The sequence below is a fragment of the Carassius auratus genome, chromosome 5 (genome assembly GCF_003368295.1).
Source record: "Carassius auratus strain Wakin chromosome 5, ASM336829v1, whole genome shotgun sequence".
In the NCBI taxonomy this organism is placed as follows: domain Eukaryota; kingdom Metazoa; phylum Chordata; class Actinopteri; order Cypriniformes; family Cyprinidae; genus Carassius; species Carassius auratus.
The window spans coordinates 910083-937937 of NC_039247.1; the positions used below are offsets into that span (position 1 = coordinate 910083).

Consider the following 27855-nt stretch of genomic DNA (forward strand, 5'->3'; position numbering starts at 1 on the left):
TGAAACATGCAAAAAATGTGACCTTTTTCATTTTGTTTTAATTAAGCACATTTTCATTGCGGTTATGCAAAAATATTCTCAAGAAAGTAATGCATATGGATTTATTTTCTTTTGATGGAGCTAAAGCAGGTTTCGTGAGACTCGTTCCTTTCCATCTCACTATAACTCATTAAGATGCAGTTTGCACGCTGATACTGAGAGCTCATGAAAGTCTATTAAAAGTATGAGTGTTTTGGTCATTTGAAAACTGCGCTTGGATTTTTCCATTAGTAATCATGCATATATATGAGGAGCGTAGATTAACTGGACTCACTGTGGTCCAGAGCTGTTTTATTTCAGTGATGCAAAGAGACCGGCAGCTGTTGCCAAAGGACCAAATCAAATCAATTTCTTCTGCTGCTAACAAACTCATTTAAAGTGGAGACTCAAACAAACCAAACAGCAGAACGAGCCTGGTTTCTTCAGGGCCAACACATCTCTAAATGACATTAAATACAACAGCTGCTCGTTGTGATGTGATTTTAAGTTATAAATAGAATTTTTTTTGAACATGTTTTACATGTTTTTTTTACATCTACTGCTTACCTTGCTACGACCCCCATGACACGGGGAACAATATCACTCTTAACAACAAAACAAACATTGATAGTCAATCAGAATCCATCTGACTTCATTATTTAACTAAACTACTGGATGCTTCGTAAAAAAAACAGACAGATGAAGACAACTGAGACACACAAACACACAGACTTACAGAGAGACAGACAGAAGGATGGAAAGACAGACAGGTGTATTACCGGCCGCGTAACTGCGGTCGACGCTCAGTGTGGAGAACTGCATGGGTCTCAGGGTGAATTTGGGGTGTGTGGTGAATCCACAGCTGGGTGACGGCAGGATGCCTGGATACTGACTGCTGTCCAGCGTGGGAACTGGGATGGCACTCACCACCGCTGGAACACACACAAATAACACACACACCCATCAGAAACAGCATCTCACCACATCGTCAAAAGACAGAAATAAAAAATGAACTTTGTGCCTTTCTGATGTCAGATCCTCACAGCGGAAGGTGAACCGCTGACCCAGGCTGCTCTATTTGGCTGATTTACTTTGATCATTAATCATGTTTAAATATTTAAACACCTACGAGAGGAAAAGTGTTTAGAATTCAGACCCTTGCAAGCAAAATGTGGACCCCATTAGTCTGTTTTAAACTGCTCAATAACGGTGATCCAGCGAATGGAACAGATGGAAAACAGCAGAATTCACATGGACCCATTCGACAAACTCTGAACAAAACATCAGGAGACAGTACATGAGAGATGCAGTAAAACACAGTTAGCAACTCCACTTCAGCTTCACAAGCGCACAAGAGCGCTGACCTTGACATGGAAAACCTCACAGAGAGAGAGAGAGAGAGAGAGAGAGAGAGACGGGGCTGAGAAATTGCCTGAAGTGTTGAGATTTCTATCTACTAAACTGCCCCAGACGAGCAGCTGCTGATTGACTGTAATCTCTCTCTCTCTCTCTCTCTCTCTGTGTGTGTGTGTGTGTGTAATAGGTTTTGCGTACATTGCCTGCATCCAAATGTTTCAGAATAGAAAACCTGAACTCACCAGCAGCTTACAGCCACAACAATAACATCTTCACTTTATACACGTGCATTAAGTGAATTCATTTTTATCTATCTATATCTATATACACCTTTATCTCTCTCTCTCTCTCTATATATATATATACATATAAAAACACAACAAAACTTTAAAACTTAAAAATAACACTGCAAAATCACATGCAATTTCATCAGATCTACAGATGAATATTCACTCATATTTATACAATATGTTCCTGTAAATCTGATTATTTTTAATGTGATTTGAACAGTTTTATTCACAGGCCTCACACTAAGGTTATTGTAGTTGTCATTATAGTCAATCCTAGAGAGCATCTAGATTCAGTTTCATCAAACGTGTTATTAGGTCTCATCAGAGTAACTCTGATAATTATGCAGCGTTTAGTTTCTCTTTCATTCATGACTTTGGTATCCCCCCTCTTGTTTCCGTCAGCTTCGGCGGTGGAGGTCAGAGAGGAGACGCTCAAACGCAGCCGAGCATGACGTCTGTGAGGATCACATCACATCTTATGAAGAATCAAAGCCCATGACGCCTGCTGTGTGATCTTCAGACATCCGGCGATATGAAGGCACATTTCACATTCACTGCTTCTCCTCTGCTTGCTCCTCTCACACACAAACACTCTTCAGGAACCTGCTCGTCTGTCTGGGCTGAATTACTGGATTAGGGAATCAGGGTCACAAATGCTGCCCGAAATCCTATTTCTGCCGATAAATCGTGACTAGGCAGAAGCGGATATTATCATGTGTATTTCTCAGTGAAGCACAGTTCTGTGATCAGCAGTAAATCTCTATCTAAAGACCGGAAGAACTGAATACAGCCCACAGAAGACATCAGGAAATCTTTAGAGCGTTCGCTGAATAACAGCTTTCACTGATTCAATGTGACTAATAAACACATGACACTATTGATGTAGTTATGGTTCTAGTTATTATTATCACTCACGTTGTCACTGTTGTTGAAAATGTAGTTATATGTACAGCTATATTAACCTTTATGTTGATAAAGGTGTCTGAATGCAGCGGCTCACGTGTGTTGCTGGGCTGAGAGTCCATGGGAATCATCATCTTGGTGCGCGTGGCCCTGCGTGCGGCTAACGATCGCTCTAACGTGGAAATACTGCTGGAAGCTTCATCTCCATCTGCACCTGAAGAAGAGAACGAGATGAGCTTCAGCTGCTGACACACACACACACACACACACGCATCGAATCGATCAGTTCCTCCAGAGCCCAGGGCCTCACCTGAGTGGCTGCTCTTGCTGCCCATCTGGCTCTCTGATTGGCTGTGGCTGACTGGTGCCATCTCCTGGCCGCTCTGATTGGGCGACTCGCGGCCGGAGGGGGCGGAGCTCGAGGGCTTCTCTATGTTCTTCAGCTCCATCTCCTCATGATGGATCCAGAGGTCAGGAGGTCGTAGGTCTTTCTGGCTGCCCTTCCGCTTCCCTGCGCTGTGTGTCGCACGCTTCCTACAGGAACACAGACACACACAGAGTAGGACAGAGTTTCGATTCTATTCTATTCTATTCTATTCTCTGAACTCACTTCCTCTGCTGGGCGGACGAGTGGCGGGTGCAGATCAGGGCGACGATCACCACCACCACCACGGTAACGGCTCCTATGGAAACAACGATGATCACCAGCAGGTTGCTGTTCTTCTGCGGCGTCACGCTGCCATGAGGAGGACGCATCTGACCGATCGGAGGCTCTGAGATCAACACAGTACACCTCAACATTAGACTGAGTGTGTGTGTGTGTGTGTGTGTGTGTGTGTGTGCGAGAGAGACAGAGAGAGAGAGAGAGAGAGAGAGAGAGAGTGTGTGTATGTCTGTGTGTGTGTGTGTGCGAGAGAGACAGAGAGAGAGAGAGAGAGAGAGTGTGTGTGTGTGTGTGTGTGTGTGTGTGTGTGTGCGAGAGAGACAGAGAGAGAGAGAGAGAGAGAGTGTGTGTGTGTGTGTGTGTGTGTGTGTGTGTGCGAGAGAGACAGAGAGAGAGAGAGAGAGAGAGAGAGAGAGAGAGCGAGAGAGAGAGAGAGAGAGAGAGAGTGTGTGTGTGTGTGTGTGTGTGTGCGAGAGAGACAGAGAGAGAGAGAGTGTGTGTGTGTGTGCGCGAGAGAGACAGAGAGAGAGAGAGAGAGAGAGAGAGAGAGAGAGAGAGTGTGTGTGTGTGTGTGTGTGTGTGTGTGCGAGAGAGACAGAGAGAGAGAGAGAGAGTGTGTGTGTGTGCGCGAGAGAGACAGAGAGAGAGAGAGAGAGAGAGAGAGAGAGAGAGAGTGTGTGTGTGTGTGTGTGTGTGTGTGTGTGTGTGTGTGTGTGTGTGTGTGTAATGTCATGGGTATGACACAGGTATTACAAGGAGAGGGTGACTTATGAGGACATAACCCATGTCCCCATTTTTCAAAACACTTATAAATCATACAGAATGAGTTTTTTTGAGAAAGTAAAAATGCACAAAGTTTCCTGTGAGGGTTAGGGTTAGGTGTAGGGTTGGTGAAGGGACATAGAATATACAGTTTCTACAGAATAAAAACCATTACACCTATGGGATGAACACACTCGTGCAGGTTGAGGTCGAGTAAATGATGACAGATTTTTCATTTGGGTGAACTATCAGTTTTAAACACAAGACATTGATGGCAGTGGATGATAAGTGCTGATCTGGAGATGCATGAATTAATCACGTTTATAGAGGATCTCTAATCATCTTACAGCTTGGCAACTATAATCAGTCCACAGCCGAGTGAGCTTTAGAACCCAAACAGAATTACTATGAGTTTACTGTGATTATGACTGTTAAGAGGGTAATTATTTCACGGTTTATTTTACGCTTTACTGCAGACATGAATTAATATTTTACACTGCATTTATTTGATCAAAAATACAGTAAAAATAGTGAAATATTATTGTAATCTAAATCATCTGTTTTCTGTGTGAATCTGTGTTAAAGTGTAATGTATTTCTGTGATGCTCCGCTGTATTTTCAGCATCATTCCTCCAGTCTTCAGTGTCACATGATCTTCAGAAATCAGAATAATATGATGATTTACTGCTCAAGAAACATTTCTGATTATTATCAGTGTTGAACACAGTTGTGCTGCACAATATTTCTGTGGAAACTGTGATGCATTTTATCTTTCAGGATTCACAGATGAACAGCGTTTAGATTTAGTCTTTACTGTCACTTTTAAAGAATGAATGCATCCTTGATGAATAAAAGTATTAATTTCTTTCAAAAACACAAAAAACTTTTTTTCTGCCCGGTAGTTTATTTCTGAGATAAACAGCTCATAAAATGAGCAGAAGATTCGGAGCACAGACTAAATTATAGATAAAGATGAAAGTCATGTGGAGGAAGTCACTGATGAAAGATTTTAAAGACAAACATCGTTATTTCTTCAGAATATTGTCACCGATGAATCATTCACATTAAGATCAAGAACATGAACTACACAGCCTCCCTGTGCTGACCTGGATGAAGCACACAGAGCAAATAGCACTGAACATGACCTGTGTTCAGCTCTCTGACCTTCAGCGTGTGTTCACAGAAACACTCACCGTTCAGACTGCTCATGTCCAGCAGGTTATTATCAGGAGGCCAGTAACCGCTGTCTCCATGGCGACCTGAGACCAGAGAGAGAACACTGAGGTCAGAGTCACTCACACACACACACACAACACGCGCACACAGGCGCACACACACACACACACACACAACACGCGCACACGGGCACACACACACACAACACGTGCACACGGGCACACACACACACACACAGACACACACAACAGACACACAGACACACACATGCACGCACACACACACACACACACACACACAGACACAAACACACACAGACACACACAACAGACACACAGACACACACATGCACGCACGCACACACACACACAGACACAGAAACGATTTGTGCAGCAGTGAAGCACAGGAGAGCGAGATCCAAAAGCAGGTATGCGTTATTAAGGGGTATCCAAAATCGTTGTCAAACATGCCATGGGTCAAAACCAGAATTCAGTCCAAACAAACAAAATAACAAAACAAGGAAGGGAACAGGAAAGGGAAGGAACGGGAACTCAGATGATGAGAAGGCAGGGACGAATCTCGGGGAATAACACTGGATATACGAACGGTAAGGACTCCATACAAACAACAGGGAAAGACAGGTATTTATAAGGAGACTAATGACAGTAGATTTCCTGCACCTGGTGTAATTAACTGGAGTGCAATTACTGTGAAGACAGGACCAGACTAGAGGAATTATAGTGCCTACGGTCAAGTGTCTAAGGGGAAGTGAGCTCACTAGTGGACACCCAGGGAAACAGAGACTGACAGCGTGACACACACACACACACACACACACACACACACACACACACACACACACATACACACACACACACACACACACAGCCATCAGTGTGTACTTTATAAGGCACAAAACCACTTTCACTGTGACTTTACCACAGTAACAGGGCAATATACCCCAGAAACACAGTAAAATCATCTTTTGTTCAGTATTTCTGTCTTGTTTTCCCATGCAAATGCCTAAAGATTCATAACTCAAGATGCAAAACTCTGACATTCTGAGGAATGTATTCAAATTAAGCAAGTCTGAGCTTTTTAAAAATAAAAACTATGTCTGCCGATGGGCTCAGAAAAAAAATCTTTGAATTAAATAATTTTCACTCCTGTTTGGCAGATTTGTTCTTGTTTTGACTCACTTCATTTCGATCGATTTCTCAGAAATCAAGGCTTTTTGTCTTCATTTGGCATCTTCAGGAAATCTATGTATCAAAATATAGCATTTTTGCAGTATATGTAACATTTTTGACTATGAATTTATGACTTTGTGCTGTGCTTTAGGAACTTTTGGGACCTTAAACTGTGAAAACGTTAATTAAGACTTTTTAAGACCTACAGTCAAAATGAAGAGCGCTTTGGATCAAAACAAGAGCAATATCTTCAGTGGAATCAGAAAAATCCACTTCATTTAAAGGAGAAACAGGTATTTGTCTTACTCCACTACTAGACTTTTTTTATTATTATTATTATTACTTATTACTGATTATATTGCATAAAGTCACTTCATTTGGGAACATTGTTCAAAAAAAACAAGACAAAAATCTGCTGTCATTTTGTTTCTGCAGAAAAGGTATATCTTGACGTAAGAATCTTTGTATGATCCCTGCTCGATCTGAAAGTGCCCGGTCTTCTCTATAATAATTCTTCAGATCCGCCGAGGACGATCTGGGAGAGCTTTCGTGTGTGTGTCGAGAGCTCCTCTCCGGCTCTCGGTGTAATAAACTGTGGATGAGGCTCTGGAGGAGAATCTGGAGCGTCCGGAGTGTATTTCCAGTGCTGATGATCTTCAGACTCCTGTGTGTGTGTGTGTTTAAGTGGAGCAGGACCCGAGGAACCTGTCAAACATCAGTCTCACGGCCCTGATGATGTTTACTGTGATTTATGAGTGTGGAAACACACACACACACACACACACACACACACACACACACACACACACACACACACACACACACACACACACACACACACACACTCCTCGTTTGCTGCAGTGACTGTGTGCACCGAGGAGAAACTCTGCACTATTTAGATAAAACGACTCTAGTTTTTCTCCAGAGTGAAACGCTGTCTTCTGTTTCTACTGTCTGTCTGTCAACGCCTGAAGCGAACCTGAACAGACTATTCCCTTCACTCTGTGTCAAAACCAAACCAAATCAACTTTTCTCCCCATATTCCATTATGGATACATCTGGATAATGTAACAAAACGTCAAGATTTTCAGGATCTTTATTTGTCACACACATGGTTTATGGACAGCATATGACCAGCAGTGAAATGTAAGTAGAAATTGACATGAAATCACCTCTTTTCTCTATTTCCACAAATTCTGTTTTCTGTTTTAATTTGATCCAAATCTGAATCTATCTTTATCTAAATCTATCTAAACTGAAATCATGAAACAGTTTAACAATTTATCACAAGAAAAACACATTTCTTAGAGCACTATAAAATCTGTTATTTAATATTTTTTAACACTGAAAATCCATTTTATTTTTCTAAAATTATTATTTTTTTAGATTACTTTATTTCTCATGAATTGAAATATTTTATTTCCTCCAAATTATGTTTTAATTTGAGATTCTGTTGTAGTATGATAATAAAGTATGTATAAGTTATTAAAATCATGAAACAAATAATAATAAAAAAACTATTTTTTAGAGCCCTATGAAATCCCCCCCCCCCAAATTACATTTATTATTCCTCAAATTCAGTTTATTTTGATTTCTCTGGATCTTGTTTTAATGGTATAACTAAACTATAATACATTTTAATAATTAAAATAAAGAATGTGAAATTAATTGAATTCATAAAACTTATTACTTATTTATTAAAATTTTTACGATAATAGAGGCCTATGAAATGTATTATTTGTTTCCTAAATCCTGTGTTGTGTGTATTAGACGGTTAGACTAATAAATCAAGTAAAACCCTGTGTTTATTCACATATCTTGGGTCTAGTGCCACATTTTTATCTTCTTCTGATCGTTTCTCTCTGGATGTCTATTAAAGCATCCGAGGAGCTCGTTCCTGCTGCGGCGCGTCTTAATTAACGGAAGGAACTCTCATTAAAGTGACACGCGTCTCTCCTCAGAGCCGTTCTCACCGCACTATTCCTAACACAACACGCCACTCAGAGCACTCCTAACAACAACCCTTTACAATTCAGACCTTTCAGACGGAGAATTATCAGCTCTGAAGACCGGCTGTGAAGGGGAATGTGTTTAAAAGAAGACGAGATGGAGATTAGAGCTGGGAGTTTGGGGAGAAATAAATGATTTGTGCTCTTTGTTACTAACACACACACACACACTCACACACACTCACACACACACACACACACACACACACACGCACAGGTACTTCATGGGAACAGATTTGTAGAAATGCAGCATTGCATCAGTGTCTCATCAATGGATGCTGATGGACTGGAGCACTGTGGATTATTGTGATGTTTATATCAGACTCTCATTCTGACGGCACCCATTCACTGCAGAGCATCCATTGATGAGACACTGATGCAGTGCTGCATTTCTCCACACCTGATGGAGATCTTCAGGCTCAGTGTTGTTCAGTATGCACATGGTTGAGCTATTTACTGAAACATCACGAGATCATCTGCTTACCTTGATCATTGGCCATCTTGTCAGGATGCTCAACTGTAAGAAAGAAAGAGAGAGAGAAAGAGAGAGAGAGAAAGTCTGTCAGTGTGTTTCTGCCTCTGTGTAATTCACTTCACCTTCATCTAATCAGGGAACAGGAAGAACCAAATAAGGGCATGGAAACATATTGGGAGCAGAACACACACAAAACATGGAACAGAGTCTGATCTATATTCTCTATATTCTTTACAGCATGTTCCATGATGAATTTCAGTTTTTCTTCAAATGTGATATTTTGAAATGTATTTTTATGCAAAAATATGCACAAACAAATGCATTTTTAGGATTTTTTTGTATATTTTGAAATGCATTTAAAATATATCTTTTTGGTCGTATGGCTGGACCTCCTTCAGATTTTAATGTGAAAACGGTGCATCTGATCCGTTAGTGAATCACTAATGATGACAGACTGTCTGATTGTTTCCTTGGTTTAGTGTAAGTGAAGCACAGAGGATTATTTCACCTTTGGCCGTCCTGTACTGCACCGGCTCCGACAGCGGCCCCACTCCTTTAGCGTTCTTGCCCTGGATGCGGAAGTAGTAGACGGTGTCCAGGTTGAGGTCCATGACCTGGTGTGTGAGGCGGTCTCCACCGATGGGCTCCATCACCCAGTCGTCGATGGGCATGTTCTTATCCAGTGTGTAGTACAGGATATAACCTGACACAGAAGCGCAGGAGTTAAACCAGCACTGCTGCGGTTAACCAGGTTAGTGTGGGGCTGACTCAGAGGTCAAAGGTCGAACCTCTGGTGAGTGAGAATGTGAGTGTGACGGGAGGAAAACAAGGGCGAGTTAAAAATACATGTGCTAGTCAAATGCTAGACGAAACCTCAACAGCCTCTTGATGGGACTGTGTGTGTCCCGTTACACACACACACACCCACACCCGCCACTCCCTCACACACACACACACACACACACACACACACACACACACACACACACACACACACACACAGACAAACGCGCACACACACACACACACACACACACACACACACACACAAGCGCACACACACACACACACACACACACACACACACACACACACACAGATGAAGGTCAAGAGGAGCATCACGTCTGTGCTAAGACATATGAAACACCCGTGTGTGACAATGAGTGTGTTTTAATCACTTAAACTAACAGTCTATTATGAATTTCTGGCCCTCACAGTATCATAACTTTTTATATCCCATATGGCAAATAAATAAATAAATAAATAAATAAATAAGAAAAAAAAAAGAAAAGAAAAAAAAAGCCAAATATATTTTATAATAAAAAATTTTTTTGTGTGTGTGTGTGTGTGTGTGTATATATATATATATATATATATATATATATATATATATATATATATATATAAAACAAATATTATTAATATATATTAATATTTTTTAATATATTATAAGCATTTAAAACTATACGTTGCTGCCCATATCTTTTAATCCAAGAAAATACTTTCCCCTATGCCACATTTGAAGGAAACCCTTTGGTAACACTTTCCTTGAAGCCTTTATATATATAATGCATTATAAAAGCATTTATTTTACTTATAATGATTTCATGAAGCTTCATAGAGCTTCACTGTTTACTACACATATTTAGCTTAATATGTTGGGCAGAAAAAAAAAATATTTGTGTCTTGATCATGGTTTCATTTATTATTATTTGGATGGACATACAAAACCATCTCAAGCTGAATTTTTATCCCGTCGTTTCATGTGTGTTTGAGCGTCACCTGTGATTCGACCGTTAGCTTCTAGCGGCGGCTGCCAGCTAATCAAAATGGCTCGTGGACGTCCTTCTCGGCCAATCACAGTCAAGTCCTTAGGGGCGGAGCTCGGCGCTGAACAATGGGAAGAGAGAGAGGATTTTTGATGTATTCTGCACACATCGTATATGAGACTACACATTTGATACCTGTGACTTTATTATCCAACGCTCAGAGATGACAAGCAGTTCTTTAATTCCAGCCCTACACAGAAACTAATTAAACAGCTTCATTAACCCCGAGGCCTCGCATGAGAGTGATGTTTCATGTCTTCACTACAGTTTAGACAGTAAAAAAAGCATCTATTTCTGGAGTAAAGACGCTTTCATACTCACAGTGTTTCTACATATACAGGATGAGGCACTTTATCAAGTAAATATATTCCCAAACTGAGTATCTATATTCCTAAATTGAGAAATGATATTCCCAAACTGAGTATTTATATTCCCAAAATGAGTAATTATATTTCCGAAATAAGTAATTATATTTAAAAACTGAGTATTTATATTCCCAAACTGAGAAATTATATTCCCAAACTGAGGAATTATATTCCCGAAGTGAGCAATTATGTTCCCGAACTGAGGAATTATGTTCCCGAACTGGGTATTTATATTCCCAAACTGAGCAATTATATTCCTGAAATGAGTAATTATATTCCCAAACTGAGCAAATATATTCACAAAATGAGTATTTATACTCCCGAACTGAGCAATTACATTCCCAAACTGAGTAATTGTTTTCCCGAACTGAGCAAATATATTCCCGAACTGAGTATTTATATTCCCAAACTGAGGAAATATACTCCCGAACTGAGTATTTATATTCCCAAACTGAGCAAATATATTCCCGAACTGAGTATTTATATTCCCAAACTGAGGAAATATATTCCCGAACTGAGTATTTATATTCCCAAACTGAGCAAATATATTCCCGAACTGAGTATTTATATTCCCAAACTGAGCAAATATATTCCCGAACTGAGTATTTATATTCCCAAACTGAGCAAATATATTCCCGAACTGAGTATTTATATTCCCAAACTGAGGAAATATATTCCCGAACTGAGTATTTATATTCCCAAACTGAGCAAATATATTCCCGAACTGAGTATTTATATTCCCAAACTGAGGAAATATACTCCCGAATTGAGCAATTATATTCCCGAACTGAGTAATTGTTTTCCCGAAATGAGAAATTATATTCCCAAACTGAGTAATTATATTAAATGGTGTTTTTTGAAAATCTAAAAATGCAGAAAGTTTCCTGTGAGGGTTAGGGTTAGGTGTAGGGTTGGTGAAGGGCCATAGAATATACAGTTTGTACAGAATAAAAACCATTACACCTATGGAGAGTCCATGTTAACCAGTACTACCATCATGTGTTTGTGTGTCTGTATGTGTGTGTGTGTGTGTGTGTGTCTCTCTGCGTGTATCTGTGTGTGTGTGTGTATGTGTGTGCACTTGGATGGGTAAATGCAGAGCACACATTACGAGTATGAGACACCACACTTGGCCACTCGTCACTTTCACATATTTTTGATTTATTTCATCATTATTAGCATTTTTCCAACCCCAGTTTGGGAACCTCTAGACTACTGTATCTATACATACCATAATAGTAATTAATGGTTAAAATAGTAAGTTTTATTGGAAATCAAATGAAAAACACTTTACAATTGAAAGCATTGACTGCATTTGACTATTTTCTCTTTTTCTTTGGACTCAGCTCTGATCATCAGGATTTATCTGTTATATAGCGCAGTATACTCAGTGTTTTATAACACAAGAAGGACATAACGCTTGTGAGTGCTTGTACCTGCTTCGTATGTGGTGGCGTGTGCCGTCATACTCCATGTGCTGGACTTGCGTCCTTTAGTCACCATGACGGAGAACTCGTACATGGTGTTGGGCTTCAGACCCGTGACGGTGTGACTGAGAGCTGTAGTATCAGCCGACTGAAACACAATCACACGTCATGAGAACTCCCAATGATCACAGCACAGTGATTACATTTAGTCTTTTATCACTCTTCAGATTACACAGCTCTTCAACAGACTCATCAGAACAGAGAAACATGAACTACATGAAAAAAAAACACTTTTAGCATCTATATGACTAGTGTCGAGCACTTACACATGAATAAGCGCAGTGATCTGATTCACAGGGTAAATACTATGGTACGGACTAAATCCCATATTGGTTTACCATGGTATCCCTGTGTTATTTGAGTATTGACCTTGTATTTGCCGCTGGTGGAGTGGCTGGTCTTCCACTTGACGGAGTAGTAGCGCACCTCCGAGGTCTTCTGGTTCTTGGGAATGGAGTTATCGGCCCAGCTGACCCGCACCGAGTCGGACGTGAGCGCCACGGCCTGCACACCTACGGGAGGAATCATGGGCGTGGACGTGTCTGGGATCGGGGTTGGGAATTTATCAAACAGATGGAACAGATCGTCATCGGACGGGTCTGAGGGGTCTGTGTGGAGTCATGTTCATGCAGCAAATCATACATGATCACAGATGAGAGCGGACCGGACGGATCAGGAATAAAGGAGTGGAAAATGGAGTGACAGAGGAGGAAAAAAGAGACACAGAAGAACAACATTGAGCTCTAGATAGTGACACAAACAGGTAAAGGTGAAAGTTAGAAAAAGTGAAAAGTGGTAACCTGCAGATATAGTCAGTGAAAATTCACGTATTTAGGTGGATTTAGCTACATTAAATTTAAATGAATAAATACATTAATAAACAAATGCATTATTTAATTAATATAAAATAATAAACAAAACAAAAACAAAAATACAAACTTATAAAAAAACGAATTATAAATAGACAAAAAATAAACAAAACAATAACAAATAAAATATATAAATAAAATGAATTAATTACTAAAAATAAATAAATGAAATTTATAATAAATAAATAAATAAATAACTGATAGATAAATAATTCCAAAAAAATAAAAAAATAAAATAAATAATAAACAGATAACTACATTAACTCATTATTCAATCAATACATTATTGTATAAGTTAATTTATGTTACCACTTCTAAGTTACCATTTTTTTTGTGTACAGGTGAATCTCAGCAAACATGAATGATATTTCAGCACAAAACCTAAATTAAAATTAGATTCTGCATGAAGAAAATGAAAAACATTTTACATTTCAAAATACATTTTACAACTATAATCCTCAGCAGCCGACTATAATGTGAAAAATATTTATATTGCAAAAGTACACACATATATAAAGGTACAGTAGTATTAATGCTAAATATATTTTATTCTTACTTATTTTATACTGTTAAATGTGCATAAATATGAACCAAAACATGCTTTTAAAATACACTTAATTTTCTTCAGGCTACATACATTTTTATATTTTTATAAATTAATTTATACTGAATTTAAATTAATATAGGAATGGGAATTTTGAGGTTAAATGTGCTTATAAATAAGCTCAAAAATATGTTGTTCAAATAATTAGCATTTTCTTCATGCTAATTAAATTTTCTTGTTTGTTTCTTTGATTCTGCAGTGAAATATAAGCCGCACGTGAGATTCACCCAGAAAATCAGATAAATCTACAGCCTCACCTGAGAGACAGAGAGAAGACAGTTAGTGAAGAAACAACTACTCAACCTAGTCATCATCATCAGACGAACACACATCTACACGGGAGCGATTCACCCCGTCAGTATCAGGAGAGACACAGACCCTACTGAGGGAACTAACTAGACCGCTTCTGAGACATCAGTGAGCTGCAAAAGGATGCTTTCTAATAAAAATATTGATTTATTTATTTGAATCACTGAATCAATTCAAACTGTTCAGTTTTATTTAAATCTCATTCTCGTGATTCAGTGATTCATCAACCACATTGATTCAGTTTCCATCTTGTAACATTCCATGTGTTCACTTCATAATCTTCATCATTTCACAGCAAACTGAAGCACAAGGTTATATTCAGACGGGAAGAGAAGCTCAGAAACGATCTAAACAGACGTGAGACGCTCCGCTGACCCACCTGACATGGATCTGGTGACCGCGCTCTCGTACAGAGGAACTCCTTCACCCGCGTTATTGAAGGCCTTCAGAGAGATGACGTAATGAGAGCTGGGCTCTGCAAACACACACACACACACACACAATGAGCCTAAAATCAAGATATAAACACACACAAAAAATACCCTTATATTTATTTCATATGATGTAGTTTAGCAATAACACATCAGCAAGAGAGCTGCTTTTCCCCAATATCTGCAGCAATTTAGTGACTGATTCATAAAGAATCACTTGCTTTGTTTCTAAGTGAATCAGCCATATGAACAAATCAAGTGAGTCAGTGATTAATTTATAAGAGTAAATTGAATTGTTTCTGAATTAATCAGCCATTTGAACAAATCCGTTGAATAAATGATTCAGAGACTCAATCATTAAAACTGTGACTTGCCGCCCCCTTTTTAAAAATAATTTTATATTTCAATATAATTCTTTACACCATTGATACTCACTCGTTATTATTATTCATCAAATGTTGAATCAGAATATTTATTTCTAAAGCTACTATTTTTGTAATGTGTGTCCAATGCTTTTCTCGTCTAACACAAAAATGGCTTTAAATGATCTTTTGGGGGGTAATTTCTCAGCCAAAATTGATGTGCAATTAATTTGATTCATTCATTGTCATGTAATTAATAACTTGAAAGCCCTAATTACAATTTTATATAATTAATTTGCATTTACATTTTGCAACATTGGCATTGAACTGAATTGAGCTGAATATTGACCCTTTTTTGTTTATTACCGTGAAGCTGATTTTATAATATTCCTGTATTGTATAAAATGCTGTTTAAATAAAGGTCTCCTGATCTTGAACATTTTACAATTCAGTGATTCATGGAAAAATAAATGCAGCAGAAGTGCAGAAGACAAAAAAATAATGGCAAAGAAAGCAAGACATCAGATGAGGAAATTCAAATAAAGTTATTTTTGATGATAATAAGAGCAGCATCAGTACATGAGAGGCACTTGTCTGCTTCCAGCAGCGCCGCAGGACAGGACTGTTTTAATTCCGAGGCTGTAATTGATCGAGGCTTTGAAAGATTCATTTACGACTCTGTTTGTATCTGTATGAAACCCTGAACAAAGAAACAGAAGATGCTCTTTTCCTCTTTCCATTCGATTCTCTTTTCCTTCTGGGCAGCTGCTCTCAGTTCAATATCGCTGCCATGGTAACCTGTGGATTCCATGTGAAATATTGATAAGGACATGGCTTTATTTTAGTCCAGAATAGAGGTAAGAGGAGGCCAGTTCAGCGTTCGGAGAACAAAAGTCAAGCAGATGTGAGAATTTCACCACAAGAGCAGCTCTCGGCAAACGGCTGACGAAACTAACAAGCTTTAATGAAGCTATCGAGGGAGTCGTAAAGTCCTCTTGACATCAGTTTTCTGGGTAATCACAGAAAAACAGAATAAATAAAACATTGGTGTGCTTGTTTGATCTTGAACAAACTCTCATTACATATTCATGAGTGCCGAACTAACCGCACCTCCTCATGAATATTAATGTTTCCATTTGTCTTTTGTAATGCACGGTGAGAAAAACTCAATCTACACCTCACTTGTTTTCAAATTAGGTGCCTTTAAATAAAACATTCAAATTATTTCATTCTTCATAATGAATAAATTAATGGGAAGTCATTTCAGTAAATGAAATCGCACCACTTTTCATAACAAGCACTTAAGAGCTTCCAAATAATAACATGTTGATGAGTGCTGCTCGGATTGCATCATCATGTGATCAATGATCTATAATTAATGATCTGAATGAAAGCCTCTCTGATTTAATGAATGCAAATGACTCTCTGATCACATGACCTGACAGAACGTCATATAACAGTAGCGTTCGTGGAGTTAAGCATCTCTGGTTCTCACCTAAGTTCTCGATGGAGTAGTAGCGCTGCTTGCTGTCCACTCGCACGGTCTCGGCGTATGGGCTGCCCACTCCGTAGCCGATGATGTAGCCGCGCACCAGGATGTTGGGGTTGAGCGGCGGCGTCCAGCTCATGATGATGCTGTTGGGCAGCGGACGCACGTGCAGAGAGCTCGGCTGGTTGGGAACTTGAGTTTCTACAGACGAGAGAAAAGGACATGAATAAAGCAAGGTCATTGCGCAGCTGGGTTCAACAGGTTCAATGTTGGAATCACTGCTGCAGAGACACCTGAGAACTCAAGCCAGAAGGACTTAAAAATGTGGTAGAAAAAAAGAATTAGTATGTAATAAAGTAGAATGAATTTTTTTAAATTCTAATAAAATTAATCATTTTTAACTACAAAAGCAAAACTTTCAATGCTGACTTGAGACAGACCGAGAGAATGATAGATACATGATAGATACAAACACATGAAAGAACAAACGAATGAAAGAAGAACAAACACATGAACAACAGACAGTATGAACAATAGACAGACAGAAAGACAAAAGAACAAATGAACGAACGGATGACTAACAGACATGTAGAACAGACTAACAAACAAATGAACGGAAGACAGAAAGAATGAAAGAATAAATGATCGAACAAACAAATGAAAGAACAAATGAACAACAGACAGACTGACTGATGGATTGACTGAAATGCAGCTTCCTGTGTGTTGAGTTCTCAGTGATTTTTGAGTTAGAACGCTCTAAACTCTAGAAATTTCTAATCTCCAGAATTAGAATTACTCTACACAGTTACTCTAAACTCTAGAACTCTTTAAAACCACATAACTCTCTTATCTCTAAACTCTAGAACTCTCTAATCTTTAAACTCCAGAATTCTCTTCTCTTTAAACTCTAGAACCCTTTAATCTTTAAATTCTAAACTCCAGAACTCTCTAATCTCTAAACTCTAGAACTCTCATGTCTAAACCACAGAATTCTCTTCTATTTAAACTCTAGAACACTTTAATCTCTAAATTCTAAACTCTAGAACTCTCTTATATTTAAACTCAAGAATTCTCTTCTCTTTAAACCACAGAACTCTCTAATCTTTAAACTCGAGAACTCTCTAATCTCTAAACTCTATAACTATATTGTCTAAACCACAAAACTCTCTAATGTTTAAACTCTAGAACCCAGTAATCTCTAAACTTCAGAACTCTCTAATCTCTAAAATTTTGAACTCTCATGTCTAAACCACAGAACTCTCTAAACTCCAGAACTCTCTTAATCTCTAAACTCCAGAACTCTCTAAACTCCAGAACTCTCTAATCTCTAAACTCCAGAACTCACTAATCTCTAAACTCCAGAACTCTCTAAACTCCAGAACTCTCTTAATCTCTAAACTCCAGAACTCTCTAAACTCCAGAACTCTCTAATCTCTAAACTCCAGAACTCACTAATCTCTAAACTCCAGAACTCTCTAAACTCCAGAACTCTCTTAATCTCTAAACTCCAGAACTCTCTAAACTCCAGAACTCTCTAATCTCTAATCTCTAGAACTCTCTAAACTTCAGAACTCTCTAATCTCTAAACTCTAGAACTCTCTAAACTCCAGAACTCTCTAATCTCTAAACTCTAGAACTCTCTAAACTCCAGAACTCTCTTAATCTCTAAACTCCAGAACTCTCTAAACTCCAGAACTCTCTAAACTCTAGAACTCTCTAAACTCCAGAACTCTCTAATCTCTAAACTCCAGAACTCTCTAAACTCCAGAACTCTCTTAATCTCTAAGCTCCAGAACTCTCTAAACTCCAGAACTCTCTTAATCTCTAAACTCCAGAACTCTCTAAACTCCAGAACTCTCTTAATCTCTAAACTCCAGAACTCTCTAATCTCTAAACTCCAGAACTCTCTAAACTCCAGAACTCTCTTAATCTCTAAACTCCAGAACTCTATAAACTCCAGAACTCTCTTAATCTCTAAACTCCAGAACTCTCTAATCTCTAAACTCCAGAACTCTCTAAACTCCAGAACTCTCTTAATCTCTAAACTCCAGAACTCTCTAAACTCCAGAACTCTCTAAACTCCAGAACTCTCTTAATCTCTAAACTCCAGAACTCTCTAATCTCTAAACTCCAGAACTCTCTAAACTCCAGAACTCTCTTAATCTCTAAACTCCAGAACTCTCTAAACTCCAGAACTCTCTAAACTCCAGAACTCTCTAAACTCCAGAACTCTCTTAATCTCTAAACTCCAGAACTCTCTAAACTCCAGAACTCTCTAATCTCTAAACTCCAGAACTCTCTAAACTCCAGAACTCTCTTGATCTCTAAACTCCAGAACTCTCTAATCTCTAAACTCCAGAACTCTCTAAACTCCAGAACTCTCTTGATCTCTAAACTCCAGAACTCTCTAATCTCTAAACTCCAGAACTCTCTAAACTCCAGAACTCTCTTGATCTCTAAACTCCAGAACTCTCTAATCTCTAAACTCTAGAACTCTCTAAACTCCAGAACTCACTAATCACTCTAGCTGCTCTCTGTCCTCTGACTGAACTGTTTCTCTTTCTCCACATGCATCATATTACGTTTCTATTTCTATTCTGTTGTTTTTTTTGCTTTGAAAATCCTTTTGTCGATTCTCTTCTCGTCTAAGAGCAGGAAGCCTCGACTCCTCCAGCGTTTATGAAGCTGTTCTCTCCCTCAGGCACAGATCATCTCTGATTAATGACTCTCTCAAAGCAGCAAAGTAGAGTGAAGCTCAAGCAGGTACTGATCAAACCTCGCGCCACGCATTTCATCTTCACAAAGAAACACGTTGCGTTCAAAGATCACATTCTCACGCCCGACGATGTCTTCAAAGCACTCCATTAGAAACAGACGATGCCGGTGCTCTGCGTCAAGTTGAAAGATAATGTAAATGTCAAATACATCTTCATCTATTATATGCTGAATGATGTGCGCTTTTAACTTTCATTGTGTTCGCAGACGCTCTAAACTCAGACACACTGAAGCCAGACGCATCGATTCTCTGCTTAAACTGCGTCTTCACTACAAACGAAGGTGTAAAAGTTTCAAGTAGCAAGAGCTGAACCCTTCGAAACACCATCAACAGACCAGCCTGACCACCCCAGACTGGTTCAAGCTGCCCTAAACAGGGACTAGTGCTGCAGTGTGCGTGTGCAGTCATATTCACCGTCCAGGTCGTTCTCCGGCGTCTCGGCCGTGTGCCACTCGCTGCTGGGCCCCGTGCCATTGACCGTCATCGCTGCCACCTGGAAGCTGTACTGGCTGCCTTTCTCCAATCCTGTCAGACAATACACAAAGAGCCAGAGTCAGAGGAGAAGAAAATAACATGTGTGAGTGTGTGTGTGCGATTATTATTTGTGATTCTAATTAGAAAACAGCAATCAGTCAAGGCAGCAAGGTAAACAAGGTCTGCAAACCTCATCTAAACAGATCAGGATGCATTTCCATCATGTGCAAAGATAAAAAAATGCAATTATGATAGCAGGGCGCTGTCATCCCTGAATACCCCGGAGTGTGGGGAATTAGCATAACACACTCCAGCGGCACTGTGAAATCAATCCCTTCAGATATAGCAACTTAGCGAGATATCCATCAAGGGAATAATGGAAATGAATTTGATTTTCCAAAAAAATCTGAAATCCTATTCAAACAAGCATGCATCTCCGCTCCAGAAGCCCCGGAGGACGACAAATCTGCCGTGATGCATCAACTTCTTTAGCATACATAGAATCCAGCGCTAGAGAAACAAAGCGTGCAGAGGAGTGTGGCGCAGGAGGAACACATGAATCTGGCAGGAGATCAGATGCACACGCGTCTCTCTCTCTCACACACACACACACACACACTCACCGGTGAACAGGTACCAGAGGTTGTTGGGTTCGATGGCTTCCTGTTCCCCCCGCCGGCCCATTTTGCGATGGCGGATCTTGTATCCGGTGATGAATCCGTTCTGCGTGTTTGCAGGCGGCGGCTGCCAGCTCACCTTAATGCTCTGAGAGAAACACGAGATCATCTCAACATCAGCACATGGAATATCTGTTCTGTTCAATGCTAAATTACAAATGAACGCACGATATGACCATAGGGTTGGTACATTTCTAATGTTTAAAATCTCTTCTGCTTACCAAGTCTGTATATAAAAATTGTGAAATATTATTATAATCTAAAACAGTTTTCTCTGTATATAAGTGTAATGTATTTCTGTGATGCTCCGCTGTATTTCCAGCATCATTCCTCCAGTCTTCAGTGTCACATGATCTTCAGAAATCAGAATAATATGATGATTTACTGCTCAAGAAACATTTCTGATTATTATCAGTGTTGAACACAGTTGTGCTGCACAATATTTCTGTGGAAGCCATTGTACAGTAGCATTCAAAAGATAATTTTTAAAAAAGAATGAAAAAAAAAAATGCCTTGAAAACGTTCTGAAATATATGTAGATGACCCCAAAACTTAGTATTTTATTTTATTTTATTTTTTTAAGTTGAATTCATTTCAAGTAACAAAAACAAAAAAAAAGATTTTTTTGATGCATTAAAAATGCATCTAATTTTTTTTTTTAATGTATATAAATCTTTTGTGACATCATAAATGCCTTTACTGTCACTTTTCATCAATTTAATGTGTCCTTCATGGATAAAAGCATTCATTTCTTAAATGCATGTTAACTGTTGCTGCTTCCAATTTTTTTTATTGCTGTTCAGACCTTTCCAGCCATCTGTATTCTACATGGATGCTTGTTAATTATGCAAGAAAAGGCATTTAATTGTTCAGTAAATCAGAGGATTTGACAGGGTCTTCAGTACGAGCACAACGTACTGATGAGAAACATCAGAGGGTCAACACAACCTTTACTAGGACTAGTATACAGCACCTCTCTCTCTATCCAAACACAGGTTGATTAACCTTCACAAACAGCTCTGAAACAGAAATAAACTGCAGGGTTCAGGAATGCCTTCATACGCTCGGTGGCTCAGTGAGACTGTGCTTGTGCCATCTGCCCGTTAGCATGCAAATAAAGCAATTAAAATTCACACTGCACTGCTGCCAATGCGACACGTCCATCCCACCTCAGCCTCATCACGGTGACCCGTCCGATCCTCCACACCTCACGCCCCGCAGCATGTTCGGCACACGCACCTTTCATCAACATTCACTGGCACTGGATACTGGGCTTAGAGAGTAATCTTCATTGATTACAGCTCGTGTGTGTGTGTGTGTGTGTGATTATGGCAGTACTTCAGGATCATCATTTTGGCCCCATCATAGTGTTAATTATCCCGTGTTGAACAGTGAGAATCAACTCAAAACAATGTGTTGATGTGTGGATCTGTGTGTGTGTGTGTGTGTGTGTTTTGAAATGTATGAGTAACAGACATATATTAGTTGGTTGTCATCAATGCAATCAATGCATGTGTGTTTTCGGTATATCCTTCGGTCCTACAGATTAGAGAGAATCTTACTGAGCGAGTGTTAATGCATTTTCATCTGTGCTTGCATATCTGTATTGTTATTGTTAGCTAAAACTAGATTTGGAAATAGAAATACAGCTGAAATAAAATTAAAATATAAATATTAGATGCTAAACTTACTTAAAAATAAGAAATGTGGCTTTGGCAACTAACTGAAATAAAATAAGTTGAAGTATTACAATTATTAATTCCATAACTGAAATAAAAGTCATTTAAAGCTATATAAATATAAAAAAACAATAAAAAAAACAATAGTAAATTACTAAATTACTAAGCAGAAATAAATCTGAATTAAATAAAAATATAAATGTTGCATGAAAAACAAACCTAAAGGGGTGCGCTGCAAAGCATTACGTTTGGTCGCGCTACATCGCTACTTTCTGGAAAAAGTAGTTAGCTACAGGAGAAGCTACACTGTTTAAAAGTAGCGAAACTAAAAATATATAGTTAGTCTTGTAGCTAGCTACTCCCCAACACTGTAACTTTTATCTCACAAATCTGACTCATTTCTCCCTCAAATTCTCCCTCAAAATTAAGAGATGTAATTATAAATATTTTAGCTATATTTAAATAAAATAATTATTTTTTTAGAACTGCGAGTTTCTATCAAAATTCTAAGTTTGTCTTGTCTTTTTTTATCACCATCCTTATTTTATATCTCACAATTTGTCTTTAAACGTTTTTCTTATGTAGCATATTTATATATTTCTGTAATTATGTAAATATGTACACACATACACTTTTGATGTTTCAAAATAAGCCTAAATCTTAAAAACAAAAAGGTCTTGTAATAATAAATATCATTAAGTCAACTCTTTTTATTGTCTTAGTCTTTTATTACACGGTCAAGCACGTAATTATTCTGTTTGACTTCACATTCCACATCACTCTGCTTCATCAGACAAAACGAGCTTGTCGACTGAATCCTAATGGAAAGAGAAGCGAGTTAACGACTCATGAAATCGATAAATATTTAGGATGCAGTCCCTGTAGTTGTTCTGCTCGTCCCGTGGCTCTCTGACCTGTCCTCTCTCTATAGAGGCCATCCGTCTGATTCACACATTAATAACCACGAGCAGCGCAGCAAATGATGCACAAACACACACTTTCGTTTTCCAGTGAAAAATGAAAATGTTTCCGCATGGAAATGACCCTGCTGAACATGATGCATCGCTGTGGCTCTGCCCGCTAGAAAAGAGCAAGTTTGTGAAATATAGCTGTGAATTCACTCCGGATGTCTCAGTCTCAGACTGCCATTGCATTCATATTCTATTCTTAAGAACATCAGAGAGATTCATTAGCGTACGGGTCACAACTGCACACCCCTGAACACACACACACATGTGATAGAGACGGAGCGCTGCTCAATCATCATTCTGCACAGCGTCACACAGACACAATGCATTCTGGGCTCTTTGTTGGTCTTTGGACGAGCAGAAGCACCGCGGCACACAATGAAACCCAATTTCCTGTCTTAAACGATCCCTTATCAGGCCGCTCAGACAAAGCAGTTCATTTCAGTGTGAGAACACAGTGTTACACTAGAAGAGAAACACACGTTATCCAGAGAAGAGCGACGACACGCATCACCAAACCTGTTAACCAGGACTAGTCAAGCCACCGCTGGTTCTACAGCGCTTTACAGAACGCTCAATGTTTCAGAGCAGCAATAATTAATGCTGAGTGAATGCAGATGAATCATAACTCACCCGTGAGTAGACGACCTCCAGTGAGATGTTCTGCGGTGGAGCGCTGGGCACTGCGGACACACAAACACACACCACAGTCATCAGGACCAACACTAATCACCCCACGGGTCACCTGATAATGGCCCTGGAGATAGTTAACCAGTTTAGTTAAGTTAGGGGATCTATCTCTCTCCAGTGGGACAGCAGCAGACGGATGCTCTTCCATCAGAGGAACACAATCAATCTGTCAATGAGGCTTCAGACGGTCTCAGAGATGCTCTGCAGGTCAGGAGGTTATCTGAGGACTCGCTGCATGAGTTTGAAGGACAGGATTAACCTAAAGACTGTGTGTGAGTGTGTGATTTTGTGCATGAATATGTGTGTGTGTGTGCATGAATGCGTGTGTTGTTTGTGATTTTGTGCAACCATATATGTGTGTGTCAGCATGCATATGCAGGTGTGGGTGTTTGTGTATGCATGCATGTGTGTGTGTGCATGCTCATATGTGTGTGCATGCGAGTGTCTGTACATGCATGTGTCATTTTGTGAATATGTGTGCATGCACATGCTTGTTCATGAGTGTTTGTGATTTTGCAATTGCTACTCTTCCACAGAAAGTAATTTGCGATGTGTGTGCATGCATATGCGCACAGACGTGTGTGTGCATGGATATGCATGTGTGTGATTGTGTGTGTGTGTATAATGCCACCACACAATTTCATTAGCGTGACACGAGGGCTTTTAATTAAGCAGTGAAATGGGGAAGGAGCAGCAGCGTCTCATTTGAATCATTCTGCTGTGTGTCTCTAATGGAAGCTGACACGCAATAAATTCACACAGCCTCTTAGAGCTGCACTGAAGCTAATGCAAAGAGACACTGCGGCCAATGAGAGAAAGACACGTGCGGGTTAAGCTGCTCGCACAGACATCTGGAGAAAATCACGCCAATATGAGACAAAGAGTCAGAGGAGTGCATGCTGGGAAAGGATGGGAGCGAGTGGGAGAATGCAGCAGGTCTGAGCAGCATGTTAAGAAGCTGTCTGTGCTGCATCTCCTCATGTTACGTCAGCTAGAAACCAGTGCTGGACTGATGGGGCTTTGACCACTGGTGCTGATTATTCACTAATTATTACATCAGATTTATAAATCTAAATAAATAATAAAAGAAATACAATATAATATCATTCAGTGTATTCTACATTTGTAATTCATTTTAAATAAAAGCTTTCCTAAATGCTTAAATAAATAAATCAAATGTAATGTGTTCATCACATCTCTGAATCTGCAGGACATCGACAGGCTCCATTCAAACAGTTCAAGCTGGGTGATGCTGATAAGAGCCGGAGATTGAATCGTTGACAATTACTGCAAACATAATCCTGAGGTTAACACATAAATCAATATCCTGATGTTAGACAGCTAGCTGCAGAACATAACCCGCTTTAGCTTTTTAAAACATTTTATATTATGCTACATGTCATTCATATTTTAAAAATATTTTATTTTATATATTTTTGTATATTTTATTTTATTTTATTAATATTTGTTAGAATATTTTACAATATATTTTAGTTTATTATTATTTTAAAAAACATTTTGTTATTAATATTTTAACAAATTATATATATATATATATATATATTAACATGTCATGTTATGTTATTAATATTTTTATATTAATATTAATATATTTAAAAAATATATTTTTTATTGTATTATATTTTATTCATTTTTTTTACTTATGTTTACTTCATGTTTTATATTATTAATACTTTAAAATATATTTTATAATTTTTTTTTTTATGTATTTTATTTGTTTATTTTTCATTCAAATGAAAGCGCACACAGCGCTCCTGGACAAATCTAATGCACCAGTACCAGAATGCATTTAGCCAGGATGACGATGACGACTGTTAATAAATATATTAATTTTGTGATCAGGAAGGCGTGTCTGTGTGTTCTCTCTCTCTTTCTAATTGAATTGAAGGGTAACATCCCGGCTGTTTCTTGCATGGAGACGCAGTGGAGCTGCAAACGAATCAAACGTGTCTCAAACATCTCATGTCAGACTGTCAGAGTTGAGTGACACGCCGTGACATTGATTGACGCTTCAGATGTGACGGCCTGAATATGACTGCCACATCACAGCCGTCGTTAGTGTGTGATTAACTGCACGGCTTATGGAAATATCTCCTGAATGCATAAAAACATAGTCTATCAGTCAAATGAAAAGTCAGGGTTATTATAGTTAAATAAAATAAAAACTAAAACCATAAAAAACCTTTTCATTACTTGAAATAAAATAAATATTAATTGAAATAGAAACAAGCAAAGAATTTAATTTCAGCTATTTTTTTTATTTAGTTTAACTTGATGAACTAAAATAACTATAAATTAAAAAAAATTAATAAAAAACTATATAGCCACTGAAAAAAAACAACAACAGAAAATACATATGTAAAAAAAAAACTAATGAATAATATTAATCAAAACCGTAATAAAAAATCTTGATATTAAAATAACACCTTTTTTACAAAAAAAAAAAAACAATAATAATAATTCTGCAAGATTTACAATTTCCGTCAATTTCTGAAGGTGCTGTAAAATACCTGTAGTATATTCTACAGTAAGTAGTGTTTTATTAATGTGCGTTGACTAGTCTTACCGTCTGAGAGCGTGGTGATGAGCATGTGTTTATCAGAGAGGCCCGGTCCGTGTCGATTGACCGCCAGCACTCGTAACGAATACTCGGTGAACTTCTTCAGGCCCTCCATCCTGTAGCTCTGACCCACCACCTCCACGTTCTGAAGAAACACAACATGCTAATGAGCCTTCAGTGAGCCCCGCCCTACAGACATCTCCGACCAATCACAGCACTCGTGCGTCAGCAGCTGTACCAATCCAGAGTTCTGTCATAATACTAATAACAGACTGTTCATAATAAGAAGATGAGCAGTTAATATGGTTCTGACCTGCTCTTTGCCGGTGGAGGTCTCGGTCCACAGCAGTCTGTAGCTCTGCACCGGACCGCTGGTGTGGGAAGGAGGATCCCAGGACGCCTGGATGGACGAAGCAGACGCAGCTTCTGCCCGCAGGTTCTCCACTGGACCAGGAACCAGAACTACAGAAGCATCACAGATGAGGAACACAGGACGCACTGCAGAACCTCGTTTGGGTTTGCAGATTTCAATATTTGTGTGTGTGTGTCTCTTACGCTCTGGTTGAGTGGACAGTCGGATGACCTCTGAACTCTCTCCAGGCCCCTGCTCATTATACGCCAGCACTCTGAAGGAGTACGAGACCTCCGGCCGGAGATTACTGACCGTCAGCTGCAGACCCTCGGCCTCCGTCACGTTCAGGCTGCGCTCCCTGTCACACACACACACACACACACACACACACACATTCTTCACTCATATGCTTGCTAGTTTGATCATGTTGTCTTTTATCAATGACAGAATAATGCTCTAAACTCAGCTTTACTCTTTTAATCTTGTAAATGTTATCGATGAACACTAAACATTAAAAATAAATGTTGTTCACAAGCAGTTTTTGTTGGTTTGTGTTTACTAATACAGTAAATCATGTTAGCATTTAACACATTACAACAAGGTCTCTTATTTTAGTATTAGATCATGCATTTACCAGCATGAAACAACAATAAGGAACAGATTCTAAATAAATTCTTATTTTCTGTAACATATTGTTTTGAGTGTTCAAATTATATATATATAGCATGTGTTCCCAGCTGAATATTCATAACGAGGCATGGATTCGGATGTGCAGTGCTGAGACAGTTTCAGCCACAGGTGAACACGCACCTGTTGATTCCCTCCTCAGAGAAGAAGACGGCGTAGGTCAGGACGGTCCCTCGCGGCTCCTCTGGGGGGCGCCAGCCGAGGCGCACGAAACGGCTGGACACGAGGACGGGGGCCACATCACGGGGGGCGGAGGGGAGGGCGCCTGAGCTCGGGGACACTGGGGGGGGAGGAGAGGAGTAAGTCAAAGAGGAAGTGCGGGGCAACGGGGGCGCAGAGGGCCGTGGGGGCGGGGCGGTGGGTGTGGCCTCTGTGACCGGGGA

The 27855-nt window shown here is 39.2% G+C and overlaps 1 protein-coding gene across 1 annotated transcript in view; it reads right to left on the reverse strand.

Annotated features, from left to right (window-relative positions):
• Positions 1-27855, reverse strand: part of LOC113070139 (netrin receptor DCC) — a 60177-nt gene that overhangs the window by 11413 nt on the left and 20909 nt on the right. Inside the window, exons 3-21 of the mRNA XM_026243347.1 lie at positions 27596-27752; positions 26989-27143; positions 26747-26895; positions 26440-26578; positions 23796-23845; positions 20462-20603; positions 19779-19889; positions 16595-16789; positions 14686-14781; positions 12894-13132; positions 12474-12612; positions 10626-10733; positions 9352-9546; positions 8853-8885; positions 5187-5252; positions 3178-3340; positions 2878-3101; positions 2665-2781; positions 798-950 (exon numbers count right to left, since the gene is read on the reverse strand). Of these exons, the coding sequence (XP_026099132.1) occupies positions 798-950; positions 2665-2781; positions 2878-3101; positions 3178-3340; positions 5187-5252; positions 8853-8885; positions 9352-9546; positions 10626-10733; positions 12474-12612; positions 12894-13132; positions 14686-14781; positions 16595-16789; positions 19779-19889; positions 20462-20603; positions 23796-23845; positions 26440-26578; positions 26747-26895; positions 26989-27143; positions 27596-27752 (2631 nt within the window). The remainder of the gene's footprint in view (positions 1-797; positions 951-2664; positions 2782-2877; positions 3102-3177; positions 3341-5186; positions 5253-8852; positions 8886-9351; positions 9547-10625; positions 10734-12473; positions 12613-12893; positions 13133-14685; positions 14782-16594; positions 16790-19778; positions 19890-20461; positions 20604-23795; positions 23846-26439; positions 26579-26746; positions 26896-26988; positions 27144-27595; positions 27753-27855) is intronic.